The 20,904-nt window shown below is 40.6% G+C and overlaps 2 protein-coding genes across 3 annotated transcripts in view; one reads left to right on the top strand and one right to left on the bottom strand.

Moving 5' to 3' along the window:
* Nucleotides 1-20,904, top strand: part of RGS6 (regulator of G-protein signaling 6) — a 745,464-nt gene that overhangs the window by 414,654 nt on the left and 309,906 nt on the right. The window lies entirely within an intron of this gene.
* LOC102864555 (vesicle-associated membrane protein 3-like) lies at nucleotides 442-756 on the bottom strand. Its single transcript, XM_006884719.1, has one exon. The coding sequence runs from the start codon at nucleotides 754-756 to the stop codon at nucleotides 442-444; it is 315 nt and encodes a 104-aa protein (XP_006884781.1).

Genomic DNA, 20,904 nt, shown 5'->3' with positions numbered 1-20,904 from the left:
TGATATTCATTCTGGAAGGCACAGCTGGGAATCAGATCACCCAAAGGTGTAGAAGGTGGCTCTGAAGACAGTATCATATGAAGAGGATAAGTAACTTGTCACAAATTCTCTTAACTGGAATCAATAGTAAGCAATCAGTGACAACATTACTTCTAGATTATTACAATCTGCAACTTTCTAAATCCTCTTCATCAGCCCGTTACATGAATTTATAAAGGCACTGTGCAAAACGTTGGCTGGGCTGACAACACTTCTTGCTTGGAGTGGTATAAAAAACAAAGGCACATTTCATAGGAACCTAACTTTATATCAACTAACAAAAATAATCAAAAATAACCTTTTTATATATAATAGTAGGTAAGCTTGATAATATAGCAGATTTTAAGTCAAAAGTCTTGAAGAGGTTTCTTCTGAACAGCAGGCTTGAGTTTCACGGGATATTCATGAGCTAACACTCCACACGACGATGATGATAACGATGATAACCACAACGCTAATCCCAATCGCCCACAACTTGCAATTCTTCCACCAATATTTTCTCTTCAATTTGGCAGCACTCGTTTCAAACTGGGAAGCTCCTGCCTGCAGTGCGTCGGCACGGTCGTCTAGCTCAGAGAGCTTCTGATCTCTTTCCAACACCTTATCCACATTAACACGCATGATGTCCACCACCTCATCCACTTGGTTTTGTGTCTGCTGCAGTCTTCGACTGCTGCCAACAGCAGCACTTGAACCTGCAGGTGCACCTGTAGACATTTTGGCGGTGGCGGTGGTGGTGGCGGTGGCGGTGGCTGCGGCAAAGAGGAAAGAAGGATCGACAACAGCAAAATGTTGAACTATGTAGCTTTGTGTTAACAGCTAGGCCTCCTTGAACCAGGAGATAGTCATCAGAACAGACAAGGAAACACTGTGTGGTTCAGAATCAGGAAACGAGTGTGTCAGGGATGTGTCCTGGCACCATTCCTTTTCAATCTGTATGTGGAACAGATCCTTCAGAAGGCTGGAATTGATAAGAAGTGTGTCATTAGAATTTGAGGAAGACTCATCAACAACCTGAATTATGCAGATGATACAACTTTGCTGAAACTGAAGAGGACCTGAAGTGCTTGCTGCAGAAGGTCAAGGACTGTAGTCTTCTATATGGATTGAAGCTCAACATCAAGAAGAACAAGATACTCACCACTGGCCCAGTTGGCAACACCACGATAGACAGAGCAGAGATTGAGGTTGTTAACAATTTCACCTTGCTTGGCTCCACAATCAACACTCTTGGCACCAGCAGTCAGGAAATCAAAAGACAAATTGCATTTGATACAATTGCATTGATGGGAAAGTCTGCTGTCAGGGACTTCTCCAAAGTGCTAAAGAGCAATGATGTCAGTATAGAGACTATGGTGCATCTGATCCAGGCCATGGTGTTGGCAATTACTTGCTTTGTATCAGAAAGCTGAACAATGACTAAGGATAACAGAAGAAGAATCAATGCCTTTAAGTTGTTGTGATGGAGAAGAGTATTGGTCATAGCATGAACCACTAAGAGAACAAGTAGGTCACTCTTGGAGAGGGTAAAACAAAATTTCTCCTCGGAAGTAAGGAATTTGAAGCTCTGTCTCCCATATTTTGGGCATGTGGCCAGGAGAGATTAGTCCTTGTAGAAGGACATCATGTTTGGAAGGGTGGAGGGACAGCACAGCAAAGGAAGACCCTGGATGAGATGGATTGATATGGTAACTGGGGCAAAGCAGTTAGTTAGGTGTATTGGAATCAGACTGGCTCAGGATAGTGCAGAGTTCAGAGCTATTGTACATGGGGTAGCTATGAGTCATGAACGAGTCAATGGCACATAACAACACAAAACAGGCCACCAGAACTGTCTACTGAGAACTTAGAAGTAGATTTCTCTATTACTAAAAATTACATACTTCTTTATGTTTAAAGTAATTAGCATCTGTATCATCCTTAACATAGTATTTTTACTTAGAGACAACTTTTCTTTCCACTTTCCTTTTCCTTCTACTCTCTTGTTGTTGTTGTTATGTGCCGTGCAGTCGTTTGCGACTTATAGCGACCCTATGTACAACAGCTCTAAGCTCTGCTCTGTCCTGTGCCAATCGCACCGTCTCCGATACACCCGTCCCGATTACCCCAGTCACTGAATCAATCCACCTCATAGGGGGCCTTCCCCTTCTGCGCTGTCCCTCCACCCTACCAAGCATGATGACTCTCTCCAAGGACCTGTCACTCCTTGCAACATGTCCAAAGTATGTTAGACGGAGCCTTAGAATCCTTGCCTCCAAGGAGCAACCCGGTTTGACCCTTTCCAGGATGAATCATCCGCCACATTTCAGGTAAACGTGGAGTCCTCAAGGCCGCAGCATGCGATCCGTTCTAAGGCCCCATAGAGGGAGAAATAAGGAAATCCTGGCAGGCAGAGAAGAAGGGCACCAAGGGTCCTGAAATCATCTGCCACATTGCAGGTAAACGTGGAGTCCCCAAGGCCGCAGCGCATGATCTGTTCAAGGAAAAAAACCTATCTACACACCACCTCTACAGGACACATCACCTTCGCTCGGAAAGCATTGCCACTGAACTTAAGAGACACTGGTAACATCATAAGAAACCTTCTGAAGGCGACATATTTGGAATCACTGAAGCCAAGGAAGCTTCAGATATAAGCTATCAGATCAAGGGTGGGACAATGGGAGATGAATGTTGAAGGGAGTGGGTAGAAGTGGATGGGTATCCTGCCTGGTAGATGGTGGAGCAGGGAAATAAGTAGGTAAAGACACGTTCCAAGGAGAGGGACAACACTGATACGAATGGTTAACTCCACAATAAGGAATATATCTTTGACTTTTCTGTAAAACGCTGGTCTATCTGATACTTCTCTAAATCTGAACATTCAGATAAAGACAGACTAGGAAGAAGGACTTGCCATCCACTTCTGAAATACCAGGCCTCCGAAAACCCTATGTACAGAAAACCCTTCTACTCTCTACTATATAAAATATGTTTCTCATATTCCCTACAGATATAACTGGGTTATATCCACAGGGAAAGTCTTGGTCAAGTATGTGTATATTTCTTGGCTTTTCTGCTGGTGAAATGATCCCTCATTTTTCTAACTTCAACTCTCTTTCTGGGTTCATTTGTGGTTTTAGAAATGCACAAACTGTTTAAGTATACCTTACAAATTTTAATATGTAAATAATAAATTACTTGTTACCTGATAAGTGGCATTAGGTTATGTGTGAGGCAGTTTTATAATTTTTTTTCAAACCTAGGTAAATACTATGTGTTAGGATTTACTAGGTAAATTATTAGTGTTAGGATTAGGGCAAAGCCTGGCATAAATACCCTGGAACATAAATGTGAACCCCAGAATGTCCCATAGAGATGGGTGGACTATAGCAAGAGGAGCACCTTTTAAAAAACAGATGATTAGATAGATAGATAGATAGATAGATAGATAGATAGATAGATAGATAATAGATAGATAGATAGATAGATAGATAGATAGATAGATAGATAGATAGTTTCTGCTTCAGTGGGAATTTTACCGATTATGTGAGTGGTTGCTGTGGGGACTAGAATTAGGTGAGACTATAGGTTTTATTTATTCTAGTGGTGAGATATTCCTCATAGATCATCACACAGACAATTATGTAGAAACAGTGGCCTTGAAGAAAAGTAGTTTTTGGCTTATATTCTATGGAACATTTGGATGTTTAAAAATTAGAGTTTCCCCTAAGTGTTTCAATCACATTAGAAGAGGCACAATAATAAGGCAGTAACTATGGACCCCTCTGGTGGCCTGATGGTAAGAAGCTGTGCTTCAATCCCAAAGGCACATTGTTTGAATCCACCAGCTGCTCCACTGGAAAAGGATGTGTATTCTTCTCTGGTGCAATTTCCTGCCTCTGAAAAGCAGCTGGAGGGTGAGTCTTGAGTCCGTTCCAACTCTCAGGCACACAACAATACAACAAAGGAGTAAGGAGGGACCAAGAGTTTTCAGCAAATGGTCATTAAGGATTTTCTCAGATGGTTTTTTCCTGAGAGTATTGGGAGATTCAGACTTTTTCATACATCGCAGGTAGGTATGTAAAATGATGCAACCACTACGGAAAGCAGTTTGATGCTCCTGAGGAAGCTGGGAATAGAGATGCCATTTGACCCAGCAATCCCACTACTACATATATGTTGTTGTTGTATACTGTTGAGTTGGACGCGACCTATAGCTGACCCTATGGCCGGTTTTCAGAGGCAGTTAATCCTATGGGAGGAAATTGTCCATCCTTCTCCTGTGGAATAGCTGGTGGATTTGAACTGTGTGCATTTAGGTTTGCACCGCAGCATCTTGCCATTAAGCCACCAGTGTTCACTAGGTATATACCCCAAAGAAATAAGAGCTGCAATATCAATTTACCTATTCATACCCCTTTCTATTGCAGCATTATTTACAATAGCAAAAAGTTGTTAATCACTCAGATGTTTGTCAAAGGATAAATGACTAAAGAAAGTGGTGCATTCAGAAAACAGAGTATTGTTGTTGTTGTTGTTGTTGTTGTTGTTGTTGTTGTTGTTGTTATGTACCACCAAGTTGCCTTTGACTCATAGCAACCCTATGTACAATGGCTATGAACCCTGCCCTCTCCTGAGCCAGTCTCAGTCTCTGACACACCTACTCCCAATGCCCCAGTTACTATGTCAAACCATCTCATCTGGTGTCTTCCTCTCCTACACTGTCCCTCCACCCTTCTGAGCATGATGTCCTTCCCAGAGACTGATCCCTCCTGGCTATATGCCCAAAGTATGTGAGACACGGCTTGGAAACCCTTGCTTCCACTGAGCAGGCTGGTTTAAGCCTCTCCAGGATAAACCTATTTGTACTCTTAGCAGTTTATAGCATATTCAGTACTCTTCTCCAGCACCACAACTCAAAGGTATCAGTTCTTTTTCTGTCAACTCTAGTCATTGTATCACTTTAAAAAAAATTAAAAATTGTGAACTATTGCCCCAAAATGGGAATTCCAGAACATTTAATTGTGCTTATGTTAAGTCTATACTTGGACCAAGGAAGTCCTCACAACAGAGCAAGGAAACAATGCATGGTTCTAAAAGGAAAGGTGTGCATCAGAGATGCATCCTGTCTCCATATCTTTTCAATCTATATGCAGAACAGATCATTCAGGAGGGTGGGCTTTATAAGGAGTAATGTGGCATCAGGACTGGAGAAAGACTCATCAACAACCTACATTATGCATATGGCACAACCTAGCTTGCTGAAATTGAGGAGGACCTGAAGTGCTTGCTGCAGAAGGTCAAGGACTATAGTCTTCTATAGGAATTGAAGCTCAACGTCAAGAAGAAAATGATTCTTACCATTGGGCCAATTGGCAGCACTATGATGGATGGAGAAAAGATTGAGGTTGTTAATAATTTCAGCTTGCTCAACTCCACAATCAATAATTTTGGCAACAGTAGTCAGGAAATCAAAAGATAAATTACTTGGGGGGAATCTGCTGCTAGGGACCTCTCCAGAGTACTGGAAAGCAACTATGTCAGTCTAGAGAGTAAGGTGCACCTAATCCAGGTCATGATCTACACAGTTACTTGCTATGCACCTGAGAGCTAGACAGTGACTAAGGATGACAGAAGACAAATTGATGCTTTCACATTGTGGTGCTGGAGAAGAGTCTTGAAAATACCATCGACTCCCAAGAAAACAAATAGGTCTGTCTCAGAGAGGTGAAACCAAGTTTCTCCTTGGAGTCTAGGATTTGGAATTCTGTCTTACATACTTTGGGCATGTGGCCAGGAGGAATCAGTCCTTGGAGAAGGACATCATACTTGGAAGTGTGGAGGGACAGCGCAGGCAAGAAAGAACCTAGATGAGATGGGTTGATACAATAACTGGGGCAATAGGGATAGGTGTGCCGGAATCAGTGAGACTGGATCAGGACAGGGCAGGTTTTAGAGCTGCTGTACATAGGGTCACAGGTAACTTGAAGGCATATAAAAACAACAACATTGTACCAAATGGAAGAATCTAAAACAAATTATATACTGAATAACATAAGCCCATGACAAAAGGACAATTATGGTGTAAGATCATTATCATGAAAAAACTAAAGAAATGCTTAATCATATAGGGCTAACGGGAATGAAAAGAGAAGGAAAAGGAAGAACTAATAAATAAATACACATAAATATAGTTGGTGAAGGAGAAGACAAATATACAATAAAGGTTTGACTAGACGTAATTACAGTTACTGACTATTCACTTTAATGTAATAAAATGTTTATGAATAAAAATATTTTAAAACCAATTTTAAAACAACAAACAAAAAAAGACAGCTCCCACCCAGTAAGCATTCCATCACCTGGAACTCCATTCAACAGCTCTGGTGTTCAGTGAGGAATTGCTGGAAATTAATTTTACTTATATGAGTTAAAAAAAAACAACACTGCTCCCATGTTATTTATAAGAAACTAGGAATGATATTGAATTTTAACAACTAATTCTTTAAGACCTTGGAACATCCTGCGCTTTTATATGGTTATAATTTAATCCAAATACATTGGAGCCACGCTGTAATTCAATTCTAAGCAAAGGACAGAGTTTTGTACACAGCCAATTCATTTTGGAGTGTACACTGGGGATTTGGTTACAGAAAAAATTCCAAGGAACCTCTGCGTGGTCACTAATCCTTGGAGACAACTTTGCAATGAGGACTTCTCTAGGACAGACCTACCTAGAGTACCTGTTGGATTTTTGTTTTGTTTGGCTTATAGGATGCACTAAAAACAAACAAAAAGCCCCAAGCCACAAAGCAATTAATCTATTATGTTTTTTAAAATTTTAATTGTGATTTTAACAAAAGTTTATAGAAAAGTTCTATTTTCACTCATTCATTTTTTTTTTTATTTTATTATTTTTGTGTGAGTGTACCGTCAAATCAGAGCATCTGGTGGATTTGAACCATGAGCCTCTGGGATTGTAGTTGCAGCTCCTTGCCACTAGGCCACCAGAGCTCCCCTTCACTCATTCATTGTTGCACATTTCACCCCCTCTCCCTCCATTCCCCCTTTCCAGTTCACTTTTCCCCCCATCTTAGTTCATTGTTGCACAATTACCTCCCTCCTCTCCTCCCCCCAGTCCTCTTTGCAATGTGCCTTTTATTCTGGGCTGTTGTAGTACATATAATGCCTAATCATATATTCCCTTTAAACAGTTCTTTCCTTCATCTGTTCCAATGCAATATTCAATATTTAACTCCTCTTTTATTAAACCCCATGCCGGTCCTGTTTTATAACAGTGGTATTATGAAGTATTTGTCCTTGATCTAATATATTTTTAAAGTAGACTTCACATATAACTGAGTTTTAAATTTTCTTTAAAGGAATCATATTATCAGATAGCATTGCAAATGTACTTCAGTGTGAGCTGGCATTGAGTGGAAGCTGATTTTTAAAAATTGTAGGGTGTGGTTTCATGTTTATCCTGCTGTTGTTGGGTGATGACAAATCAAGCACAACCCATAGCAACTTTGTAAACAATAGATCTGAGCCCTGTTCTGTTCTGTGCCATCCTCCTCATCTCTGACACACTTGAGCTCATTGCTGCAGTCACTGTGTCAACCCACCTGGTTGAGGGGCTTCCTGCTCTTTGCTGTCCCTCCACTTTTCCAAGCATGATGTCCCTCTTGAAGCAACACGCCTAAAGTATATGGAATTAATAGTCCCTACAATTCTGTACTTCCTCACTGCCTTATTTTCTTCTGTATGGTACATTACCACCTAATTAGGAGATGCCAAAATGCTAGTATATTGTGCAACAGCATTAAAATGTAGAATATTGTTGTTACTGCCTTTAGTACTCTTGAAATCAAATTGCTATGCTGTATAATAAATAATTTTTTTAAATCCCACTTAATAATCAAGAGGGCCAAATAGGTAAAAAAAAATAGCAATTGAGTCATGATTCTTCCCAAAATTAAGCAGTAAATATTAGCATAGCTATATATTTTTCATTAGAAAACACAATAATATTATAGTCATATTTTAAGTGTGTCCTTAAATGTATAGAAGAGGGTTGTTGCATTCTATGATATGGTTATCATAGTCACTGCTGATAGAGTAGACTCCATGTATGTTTGGTGTTTTAGTGATGGTATACTATAGCGTTTAGATGCATTGAGTTTAATGAGACATTTTAGACACTCAGTTTCTACTTTTCCAGAGACATAATTTGAAATGAGGGTGGTTTTCATAGCTTGGTTTGTGTCCATCAAAAAATATGCATATGTAATGTTATCACATAAGGAGCTCTGGTGGCATTGTCCACAGTGTGATCCTTACACACATCCCCATGGGTTCAAATCCACCAGTGACTCCACAGGAGAAGGATGGGCAGTCTCCTCTCATTAAGATTTATAGCCCTGGAAGTCTGACGGAGGCTCACTGGGAATGGGAATCTGATGGCAGTGGGTTATAATGATATAATGCAGAAGCTGTGTCTTATGTATGAATATAGCATGTGTTAATCCCATCACAGCTCTGATCCTATGTAAAGGGAGTTTCCTAGGGTGTGTCCTCTAACATCTTTACTCTCATAAGAATTCATAAAGGAGGAAAGCAAACCAATCGCAGGGGATCTCAGTACCACTAAGAATAATCGCTGCACGTGGAATGTATTGTCTTAGACATAGGCCGCTGTGGGAGGAACCTTTCTGACACATGGAATTGCCAAAAGAACACTGGGCCTGTAGATGTTGAAGGCGCAAGGACGTTCCTCCAGAACTGACACCCAGAGAGAAGGCCTTTCTGTAGAGCTAGTACCTGAATTTGGACTTCTTTCCTCCTAAACTGTAAGAGAATACATTTTTTGGTGGTTGCGCTTGTTTTTATGTGGCATTGAGTAATCTGCAAACCTATGTGAAACAGCTCTCAAGCCTGCCCTGTCCTGAGCCAGTCTCACTGACTTCAACACACCTACCCCATTGCCCCAGTTACTGTATCAATCCATCTCATCCAGCGTCTTCCTCTCCTGCACTGTCCCTCTACCCTTCCTAGCATGATGTCCTTCTCCAAGGACCTGTCCCTCCTCTCCACATACCCAAAGTATGTTTGACAGAGCTTTAAAATCTTAGCTTCCAAGGAGAAACTTGATTTCACCCTCTCCAAGACAGACTTGTTGGTTCTCTTGACAATCTATGGTATGTTCAATACTCTTCTTCTATACAACTCAAAGTCATCAATTCTTCTTTTGTCATCCTTAGTCATTGTCCAGCTCTTTGATGCATAGCAAGTAATTGCAAAGACCATGGCCTGGAATAAGCACACTTTAGTCTCTAGACTGATATCGTTGCTGCTCACTCAGTACTCTGGAGAGGTCCCTGACAGCAGACTTCCCCAATGCAATTTGTCATTTTATTTCCTAACTGCTTGTGCCAAGAGTGTTGATTTTGAAGCCGAGCAAGCTGAAATTGTTAATGGCCTCAATCTCTTCTCCGTCTACCATGGTGCTGCCAATTTTCCCAGTGGTGCAATTCTTTGTCTTCTTGATGATGAGCTTCAATTCGTATTGAAGACTATAGTCCTTGACTGACTTTCTGCAGCAAGTGCTTCAGGTCCTCCTCAGTTTCAGCAAGCAAAATTTTGGTTTACAAATGTTGGTAAGAGAATAAATTTTTGTTTTTAAAAATTATTAATTTGTGATAGCTTTGTTATAACAACACTGGATGATTAAGGTGGGTAATCGTCACTCATGAGATACAATTTACAGCCTCTGAAAATCCTCTGGAGGGTTAGCTTTGAGTTGGTTCTCACTCGATGGCACACAGTAGCAACAACATATAACTAAAAGAGTGCTGAGTGGAACTTTTGCGTTATCAGAAAGAATGAATACTCTCCAAATTTTAAAAGAATAAGTGATATTTACTTCTGTTGTACATAGGGTCTTAGAATGCCTGTTATTTTGGAAGTGGGTGGCCAATCCTTCTTCCTACTGCCTTATTCAGAATGCTCAGCTTTAGAACTGAGGAGGTCCTGAAGCATTTACTGCAAAAGCTTAAGGACTGTAATTTGCAATAGGGATTGAAGTTCAACATCCAAAAGACAAAGATTCTCAACACTAGGCCAAGTGGCAGCACCATAGTAGATGGAGAAGAGATTGAGGTTGTTAACAATTTCATCTTCCTTGGTTCCACAATCAATACTCTTAGCACCAGCAGTCAGGAAATCAAAAGATAATATTGCATTGAGGAAGTCTGCTGTCAGGGACCTCTCCAAAGTGCTAAAGAGCAATGATGTCAGTCTAGAGAACTAAGATGTTCCTGACCCAGGCTATGATCTTTACAATTACTTGCTTTGCATCAGAGAGCTGGACGATGACTACGAATGAAAGAAAAAGAATTGATGCCTTTGAGGTGTGGTGCTGGAGAAGAGTATTGAACATATATCATGGACTGCCAAAAGAACAAACAAGTCTGTCTTGGAGAGGGTAAAATCAAGTTTCTCCTTGGAGGCAAGGATTTTGAAGCTCCATCTCATATTTTGGGCATGTGGCAAGAAGGGACTGGTCCTTGGAGAAGGACATCATTCTTGGAAGATGGAGGGAGAGAAAAGGAAAGGGAGACTCAGGAGGAGATGGATTGACACAGTAACTGGGGTATTCAGAGTAGGTATATTTGAGTCAGAGAGACTGGCTCAGGATAGGGCAGGTTTCAGAGTTATTATATATAGGGTTCCTATGAGTCATAGGTCATTCAATTGCACATAACAACAGCTGTTGTTGTTGTTGTTGTTGTTATGTGCCATTGAGTCACCTACGGTTCATAGAGACCCCTGTGTACAACAGCGTTAAACCCTGATCTATCCTGTGCCAATCTTATTGTCTCTGACACACCCACCCCCATTACCCTAGTCACTGAATCAATCCACCTCATAGAGGGTCTTCATCTCCTGCAACTGTCCCTCCACCCTCCCAAGCATGATGTCCCTCTCCAAGAACAGGTCCCTCCTTGTAACATGTCCAGTATATGTCAACTGAAGCTTTAGAATCCTTGCCTCCAAGGGGCAGCCTGGATTTATCCTCTCTGGGATGAACCTGTTTGTTTTCTTTGCTGTCCATGATATATTACATATTCTTCTCCAACACCACAGCTCAAAGGCATCAATTCTCCTCCTATCATCCCTAGTCATTGTCCAGCTCTCTGATGGATAACAAGTGATTGCAAAGACCATGGCCTGTATCAGGCACACCTTAGTCTCCACAGAGACATCATTGTTCTTCAGTACTTTGGAGAGGTCATTAATAGCAGACTTTCCCATCATAACATGTCTTTTAATTTCCTGGCTGCTGATGTCAAGAGTGTTGATTGTGGATCCAAGCAAACTAAAGCTGTTAACAATCTCAATCTCTTCACCATTTATCATGATGCTGCCAATTGGTCCAGTGGTGAGAATGTTTGTTTTCTTGATATTGAGCCTCAATCCATATTGAAGGCTGCAGTCCTTGACCTTCTATAGCATGTGCTTCAGGTTCTCCTCAATTTCAGCAAGCAGGGTTGCGTCATCAGTATAATGCAGATAGTTGATTAATCTTCCTCCAATCCTGATGCCACATTTCTTCTCATACAGCCCAGCCTCCCGGATAATCTGTTCTGCATGTAGATGGAAAATGTGTGGAGATAGGACACATCTTTGGTGCATACTGTTTCCAATTTTGAACCATGCAGTATTTCCTTACTCTGTTCTGATGACTACCTCCTGGTCCAAGTATAGATTTTGCATTAGCACGATCAAGTGTTCTGGGATTCCATTCTTCTCAGAGTCAGCCACAGTTTAGAACAACTTAGTGTTCTATAATATGGTGGTTGATAAAGTTTTGAATATTTAGTAAAATATATCAAAATCAAATCTAGTACCTACCAACCCCTATCACAATTCTAGTCTATATTAGAAGTGATTAGTAGTTCAAGACTTCTTTAAAGTGTTAAAGAGCAAGGATTCAACTTTGAAGACTAAGGTAAACATGACCCAAGCAATTACAGTTTTTATAGCTCCATGTTGTTGTTGAGTATCATCAAGTCAGAGCTAACTCCTGGTTGAACCTCCAGTGGTTTTTCAAAGATGGTAAATGACACTGGAGGAGATTTCCCATCCTTCTCCCACAGAGCAAATAGTGGATTTGAACCACATGCCTTTGGAATTATAGTTCAGCTTCTTACCATTAGGAACCAGGGTTCCCTACCTGATAATGCATGTTAAAACTGGACAGTGAATAAGGAGAACGAAGAAGAATTGATGCCTTTGAATTATGGTCTTGATGAAGAATATTGAAAAAACCTTGGAGTGTCAAAAGAACAAACAAATCTTGCCTTGTAAGAAGTAGACAGAATGAATCTTAGAAGCAAGGATAATGAGTCTCTGTCTCATATACTTTGGAGAAAGTTATGGTACCGAGTCAAAGGTGGGTGATTTTAATCTGTGACCCTCAGGCCTGGTTTTAATTGGTTTTGGTCAAACATTCTTCTAAGTGGCATAGCACTGGTCTGTCCATTTGCTGTACAGAGGTAACTCATGGTTGCTGTGATGCTAAACACTGTGACACTGATGTGTCAAATGTGATAATGGTTACCCATGGTGGACAGTGTCTGGTGGACTCTCCGATTAAAACAAGTTTAGAAGCAGGAGTGGCATCTGCTGCAGAAATAGCTTGTCTCTAGAAACTCTATGAATGTGGAGAAATGATGAAAGTTATACAAGTCTTCAGGTCTTTCATTCATAGGGTCGCTATGAGTCGTCTACCAATCGATGGTACTTAACAACAACAACACAACATCAGAAGAGGCCAGTTCCTGGAGAAAGTCATCATGCTTGGTGAAATAGAGGGTTAATGCAAAAGAGGAAGCTCTCTGGTTACAGTTGAGACAGTGGCTGCCACAGTGGAGTCAAACACAGGAGATACTGTGCAGATTGGGTGAATTAAGCAGGACTTTGTTCTATTGTATACAGGGTCGCTTCAAGTCAGAGACAGCCTGACAGTACTTAATACCAACAACACATAGTTCAGAGGAAGCCCTGGATAAGATTTAATGTGCTTGGCTGTGAACCAAATGATTGGAAGTTCAAGGCCACCAGAGGCATCTTAGATAAAGGCCTGATGATCCACCATTGTAACACTTGACTTTACCTTGTTACTCATCCCAAAGTCAAGAGAAAGTTATACTTTGAGATAATTATGCATAAAGATTGAAATGCTAGCGAAAAAGGGAGATTCTATCTCATTTCCTAGTTGAATGCCTGCTGGAACCCACCAGCATGGAGCCCAGTGGAGAGTTTGGAGGTGTATAAATACAGAGACAGCCACCTGCTTCCCACATGGGGAATTTGGTATCTGGGAAGTCGTTGAAGACACTTGTGAAAGTGAAGCAAGGAGAGAGCTGTCAGCAGTTGGCACGCTCAGCTCCCACCAGTTGGCAGAGAAAGATGTGTGGGTATCAGAAAAGGCAGAGAGCAGTTGTTGCTGTTTCCCTACAAAGAAGGCGGCCTTTTGAGGTGAGGTGACTGGGCAGTGAAAACTGGGGAGCGTGTGCTCAGGGAGGAGGTATGCGTGTGAATCATATAAGCCCATTCAAGTGATGTTTCCACCATGTACAGAAATTGGGAGATCCACATGAGGCTGCATAAGAATCTACAAGAACACGTCATAAAGTGCAAGAATGTGCTTGCTTACCTCACACGGGCGACTTTAATATTCTAGAGAGAACTGCAGACAGCTCTTGCAGATGTAAAAGTGTATCTCCACTGATGAAATTTTCTCCTGCTTTGACGATGGAGGACCACAAACAACAGGATGAGGGGGGGAAAGGAGTAAAAGAGGTGTGGGGAGTGCAAGGGAATGGCCATTGCCTCCTACCGCCCACTACCGGCCATGTGGAATTTGGAAGGAAGGAGGAAACGTTGAATGAACACTTTTAAATGAGATCAATAGACCTGTAATGAATCAGTCCTGGTTTCCATGAATAAGGCTCTTCTAACTTTTGAAAGTGAGTGGGACACCATAGAGTCTTTGTGAGATATTGTCCAGAAGCAGAAATGGGAGAGCCAAAGAATCATGTAAAGGTAGCGATGAGAGGAAAAAAAAGAAAAAGTCAGTCCTATCCTTGCATTACCAACCGTTCAATAATACAGTTCCCAAAGCTGTGCAGCACTGAGATAGTCTCTGATCAGATTATGTCTCCTTTCATACAAGAAGGTCTTTTATCTTACCATCTCATTTACCCAGAGGACTGATTTTGTTAAAAAAGAACCTTGATGATGGCTGTACTTAAAGCATGTCTGCTGACTTGGTTAGTTGGTGGTGGTGAGTTCGTGGTTCCAACACACTAGTCACTTCACAGAAGAAAGATGTGGTATCCTGTTTCCCAAAATGTTACAGCAGAGGAAACCCAATGCAGATGGTTCTGCCTTGTCCTGTAGATTCATTATGAGTCAGAGACAACTTAGGATCACTGGGTTTGTGTTAGAAGTTTGTTGAAAATTGACTTTCTGTAGCTAAAAGTTAGAATGAATCTCTGAGTTTGACTTGAAATACTTTCTCTCATGGTTGAGTTAAAGCAAATTCTCTTGGTTAATTAGTGTCAAAAGTGAATCTATTCTAGAAGGCATGTTTGAGTCATTATACCTCAGGTTAAAAATTATATTTTGATTTTGCTCTTTAGTCATCATCATGATCTCAAATAAGATTTTTTTTTTAAATCACTGTGTCTTCACGATTTGTAGAAAATACAAAGAAATTAACCTGACTTTATTGACCTACAGCCACTAGTGCATTCTATTATTTCCATCTTTTGGAATACAAGCTCTACTTCCATGTTCATCCTTGGACCTTGAGGTATGTGTCCACAAAGGATATATGGAAGTTGTACCACTTTATACTTATGAATGTGACCTTATTTGGGAATAAGATCTTTGTAAACATGATAAAGTTGAGGTCGTTACTGGTGCTCTTTTGAGAAGAGGCAGACACATGAAAGATGCCATATGATGATGGAGACAGAGATTGGACTGAATTGTCTGCAAACCAAATAATTGTTAATAGCACCAGAAAGGCAGGGAACAAATTATATGGTTCAGGCAACCATAAAACCATATAACCCCATATAACCATATAACCTTGATTTTTAACTTCTAGCCTCTACAACTATGAAAGAATACATTTCTGTTGTTTCAAGTCACCACACATGGTCATTTATTCCCAGTCGTTTTAGTATACATGTACAATAGTTACCACAGCCTTTCCTTTTTGGGACAGAGAAGTGGTGGGCGAGCATGCAGAACCACTAAGGGTAGCCATCACTGTATGACAAATGATCCACTTAGTGTCCTAAGAAATGTTCTAGGGATGAACAATTTGATGGATGGAGGCGGGAGGGAAATTGGAACAATCTGTTTTCAAAATCAATGTATTTGAATTTTGCCAATAAACTGGTATTTTAAAAAAGTTGTATCTCCCCAAAAGTCACATTTCTGAAAAATGTGTTTAAATATATTTGCATCTAGAACCTATAAAATTCTCTTAATTGCATATGATTGATCCCAACTCAAACTGTTGTGTTTGTTGTGTACCATCAAGTTGAACCAACTCATAGTTGACCCTCCAGAGGGTTTTCAGAGGCAAGTAATCACAAGGGAAGAGATTGCTCATCCTTTTCTCCCAGAGCAACTGGGAACCACGTGCCTTCAGGACTGCAGCACAGCTTCTTGCCACTAGGCCAGCAGAGCTCCTTATCCAACTTAAATTAGCCAAAGGAAATAAAACTGGACTACTCTGGCTCATGTAGCAGATAGTCAGGGATAAGATGTTTCAGATACAGCTGCGTTCTGGATCGCCTGTCCCGACTCAGCCTCTCTCCCTCGGTTTATTCTCTGTTTTCTTGGCTTCTTTCTCTGGTGAGTCTTCTTTCTGTGGTGGCAAAGAAAGTTCCCAGCTGACATGTTCCTTACTGTTGGCAACTTACAGGAGAGAGATGCCCACAAGTTCATTCCCACCGCTGCCCCTGGCTCAGGTCCGGATACTTGATGACAGGCCGGACACAGGACCCACCCTGCTCTCTTGTAGCAGCCGCCACATGGGGGGGAGATGACCAGCCCTCCAGACAAAGAAAGTTCCAGTCAGGTTAGACTATAAGGCTATGTGCTGAGTCTTCCTTTCAAGAGTTCTGCCATAAGACAACTTATTTGTCCTTTATAGCTTATGTCATTGTATAATGGATAGTTCAGAGACAATTCACATTAGTTCAACCTTATCAACCTTGAAGCGATTCTCTTTTAAAGTGATTAAAATCCATTTGAAAGTCAATTGGTGTCAAACTGACCTTTGCAGGTGACTCTTTGCAGACCCTTCAGGTGACATTACTTCCTCAATGGCTGGAGATTTGACTGCTGTTTTGCTACCTGCAAGCAGTTGACATAGTGACCTTCATGTCTGATTGCTCCCCCACCTGTCACTATTCTGCCTCTTCTTCACACAAAAGTTACTCCCTCTTGTGTCACCATGTGTCCCTTATCCTTTATGTAAATGTCTTGGGGTCAGACGTATTTTTGGAAATCAGTTTCTAATTTTAGAAAGTTTATCCTGCGTATGTACTGTATCCTCTTAACAGGAGCAGGGACAGGTTCTGGAAATCAAGCTTATTACATTTCTGCAGTGAAACATGAATATTCAATCTACAGGGTATGGGGAAGGCCTATGTCTGGTGTTGCCAGGAGTTGGAATTGACTCGATGGCCACAGGTTTGGGTTCTTTGTTGGCTTTTGTAGTTGTCTCATGTCTGTTCAGGTCAAGTTTTGTCACCAAATGAGTTAACATACAGATTTGTTTTTAAGACTGTATTTCAGAACCATAAGCAAGATATGTATTTACCTGTGCATATCAGGCTAAATTTGCATATAATTCAAAAGCTAATAAACACTTTCAAGGACTTAACACAGTACCTTTTCAATGTTTAAAGTGTACATAGAAAAAAAAGGGGCAGAGGGTAGAGAAAATAGTGCAAAAATGAATGAATGGAAACCAAAATCTCTGTAAATGTTCATTAGAATTTATAAAATTTAATTTAAAAAAGAAGGAAAAAAAGAAAAAAATAAAGTGTATATAGATAGATATCGAGATACACACACACACACATATGTATTTATTTATATATTTATATATCTCCATGTGAATAGATTAATTCAAAGACAAACAGACTTTGTACCCTTTTCTTTCCTTTAAAATTTACTAATCGGTAAAGTGCTGCCGAGCCTCAGCACCTGAAATGAAAAGGTTTTATTAATTTATTCTTCAAAGTAACTAAATCTCTGAGGGCACGGGCAGGACTCTCACTCAAAAGTTATTCCCTAGTAAAACTAGGTCAACATGAAACTTGTTCAAGACTTTCTATTTGCAGCAACCCTTGTGTGGTTTAAACGAAAGGACTTCCACATCTTCTGCTTTTGATCCCAGAAATGAGAGAGCACGCTTACTAGGAGTGAAAGCTGTGAAAGCACCCTGATACTGTTTATCACATGGTACCACGAAGTTCAAGTGAATTTTCAAGTTTGCCAAGCTTACTTTATCCAGGGAGACTCGAGGGGCAGAATCAGTGCCAGTTTTGCTATTGTTCAACCATTTACCATCACGATGTCTCTGTTTTATCCCATCTGCCAGCTCCAAGTTTCTGTATTTCAGCATAGCATGCTTTCAAAAACTACTCAGTGCTATATTCTGGTGCTTGGCAACTGCCATGGATGAATTAGAAGCACTCTTGCCTGCTGGGAAGGAGTTGGGGGAAGGATTAAAGGATCATCTGTTAAATTCAGATGACTGTATATGAGCCATGGGTGGGGAATGCAGTTAGGTATACTGGATTTCTTATTAGAATTGTGAAAATTTGCTTTCAATTGCTCTGTATGTGGATATGTTGCTAGCTGCCATTAAGTTGGCCTTAACTCTTGGTGACCTCATGCACAATGGAACAAGAGGCTTCCCACTCCTGCATGAGCCCCATGATTGGTTGTAGAATTGCACTTATCATGGCCCATAGAAATTTTCATCGACAGGTATTTCAGGAGTAGATCACTGGATCTTTCTTCCCAGTCTAGTCTGGAAGTTTGGGTAAAACCTGTCCAGCAGTATAACAATATGCAGTCTTTCTGTGATAGATGGATGGTGGCTGCGCTTAAGGTAAGATTAGCAAACCTTAATCTCTGGCATTATTGTTATGTTCCATCGAGTTGAGTATGACTCATAGAGACCCTAAGAACAACAGATTTGAACCCCGTCCTATCTTGTGCCATCCTCATACTTTCTGATGCACTAGAGCCCATTGTAGCAACCACTCTATCTGATGGAGGGCCTTCCTCTATTTTGCTGACCCTCCACTTTTTCCTCATTTTTATTGACACCCTATCTGAGCTCTACCTTTAATACTACAACTATCTTTGTTCCTCGACTATTTATGGGGTTTCAGAGGCCTGCAGTTTAAGAAGTGGATGGCTAATCCTGATTCGTAATCCTGTCCACCATGGTGACCCCTATGATATGTGACACACTGGTGGCATAGCTTTCAGCATCACAACAGCCCATAAGTTACCTCAGTGCAGCAAACTGACAGACAAGTGCTGTATTAATTAGCACACTGTATTCCCCAAATACAACAAACTGACAAGCGACTCCATGGAACATAACAACAAAACAACAACCTCCAATAGCAAATTAGGCATACAAATACCATGTTATCAGATCCATTTGAACCCTGCATACATGTGGCGTGAAAATTAAATTGAAATTCCCTTGTTTCATTGTTTACATAATGGAATATTACGCAGCATTGAAAAAACAATGCATTAGTAAAATATTATACGACATGGGGGAGACTGGAGGGCATTATCATTTTGTTTTTCTAATAAAATTTTTATTTTATACTGGTTTACTTAAAAAGTTAGTATGCATTGTTTTTCACACTGGATTTTTCCCATCTTTTTTACCCACCCCGCCTTCTACCCATCAAATTGTGCAACCCTATGATTACTCCCCTACACATCCTCACCCCTTTGCTCCTATCCTCCACACCTTGGATCCTGATGCACATTTTACTAGTTATCTTTCTCTTTCTACAATAATAGTCTTATACAGTATTTGTCCTTATGGGATTGAGTTAGTTCATTTAGCATGATGTTCTCCAGTCCCCTGGAGGACATTGTGTTGCAAGAAATATCTCAGTCACAAAAGGACAAATACTGCATAACACCACAGTTTTAAAATAGAGCAGACATTAGGAGCGTTGGGGAGAGTATGTGATAATAGTGGATAGATAATAAACACTGCAGTTGAACAAATGATTGGAAGAACTTTCTAAACGGAATATATGATTAGACCTTATATGTATGACGGCAATCTGGAACAAATGGTACATTGCAGGGTGGGCTGTGGAGGGAGAAAAAATGTGCAACAATGAATAAAAAAGAAAAATACAGTATTTTTAAAATTCCCTTGTTCATAAAGTTTTATTGGAACATAGCTATTGCTCATTCATTTGTATATTGTCAATGACTGCTTACCTATGACAAAGGGGAGTGTCGGACAGTTGTGGAAAAAAACTATTGCACACAAAGATGAAGATATTTACTTTTTCGGCCTTTATGCCAAAAATTTAATTTTTTTCTGACCTTTCCTAAGACCGATACATTTTTCCAAAGCCAGACTCCTGGCTTGTGGTTGCAGACAGGAGGATAGGAAGAATAGCTTGGGAGCAGGAAGGGATTTGATGCTAATATGATGGAGGTAACACAAGTCATTATGAGCATGAAAACCAAAAACATGGCTGTCAATGTGATTTTATAGCAGTGAATGGTTTACTAAGGGGAAGAGAAGAAAAGAATTACATCAACTAATAGTAAAATGAAAGTTGTCTCTTATTAGGATATTTTTTTAATTAATTTCAATGAACATTTACAGAGATTTTGGATTTCCATTCATTCATTGTTGCACTTTTCTCACCACCCACCCCACCCCCACCCCCAGTTCTCTCTTCTCCTTGAAAAGCAAAAGCAAAACTCTTTCATTGGTATACAATCCCTCCACACCCCCTCACCCCACCCCCAACTCCACCCCGAGTATACTCCACTCTTCAACCCTCATTCCAAACTCTTATGATAATCATAATGATCTAAAATATATTGCTTTTAAACTGTTCTCTCCCTCATCAGCTTCAATGCAATATACATAATTTATCCAGTTTTTCTCAGTCTTATCCCCACCTTAATGTCAGCCTCATTCTACAACAGTAGCACCATACAGTAATTGTCCTTTGTGACTGAGATATTTCACTCAGCATAATGTCCTCCAGGGTCACCCATTTTGAATAATATTGCATGAGTTCCTTGTTTTTCAATGTAGCGTAGTATTCCATTGTGTGAATATACCACAGCTTCTCTTTTTATTAGGATATTTCTAATAGTTGATTTCCTACTATTAAATTGTTGTTGTTGTTAAGTGTCATTGAGTTGCAGGCGACTCATAGCGACCCTATGAAGGACAGTCCTCGATGCTTGGGTGCCTTTCATCCTCTCTCCAGGTTCATAGGGTTTCTGGAGGCAAGCTATTATGGAAGTGGATGTCACTCCTCCTTCCACGCTTGTTTTAATCAGGGAGTTCCACCCCACTCTCTGTCCACATTGGGTAGCCAACCATTAACGCATTTGACACATCAGTGTCACAGTGTTCAGCCTCACAGCAACCACAAGTGACCGCGGTACGACAACTTGTACACCAGGGCTATACGACCTAGAGAAATGTCTGAACAAAAATAATGAAAGACAGGCCTGAGGGCCGTGGATTAAAAGTCACCCCAC

This window comes from Elephantulus edwardii, unplaced genomic scaffold, assembly GCF_000299155.1.
Source record: "Elephantulus edwardii isolate Elephantulus edwardi_28Jun2011 unplaced genomic scaffold, EleEdw1.0 scaffold00037, whole genome shotgun sequence".
In the NCBI taxonomy this organism is placed as follows: domain Eukaryota; kingdom Metazoa; phylum Chordata; class Mammalia; order Macroscelidea; family Macroscelididae; genus Elephantulus; species Elephantulus edwardii.
The sequence above is the reverse complement of the archived record's forward strand: the minus strand, read 5'-3'. Positions and strand labels throughout refer to the sequence as shown.

Bases quoted from the DNA above. Each gene is read 5' to 3' on its own strand.
- LOC102864555 (XM_006884719.1), bottom strand. From the start codon at position 756: ATGTCTACAGGTGCACCTGCAGGTTCAAGTGCTGCTGTTGGCAGCAGT.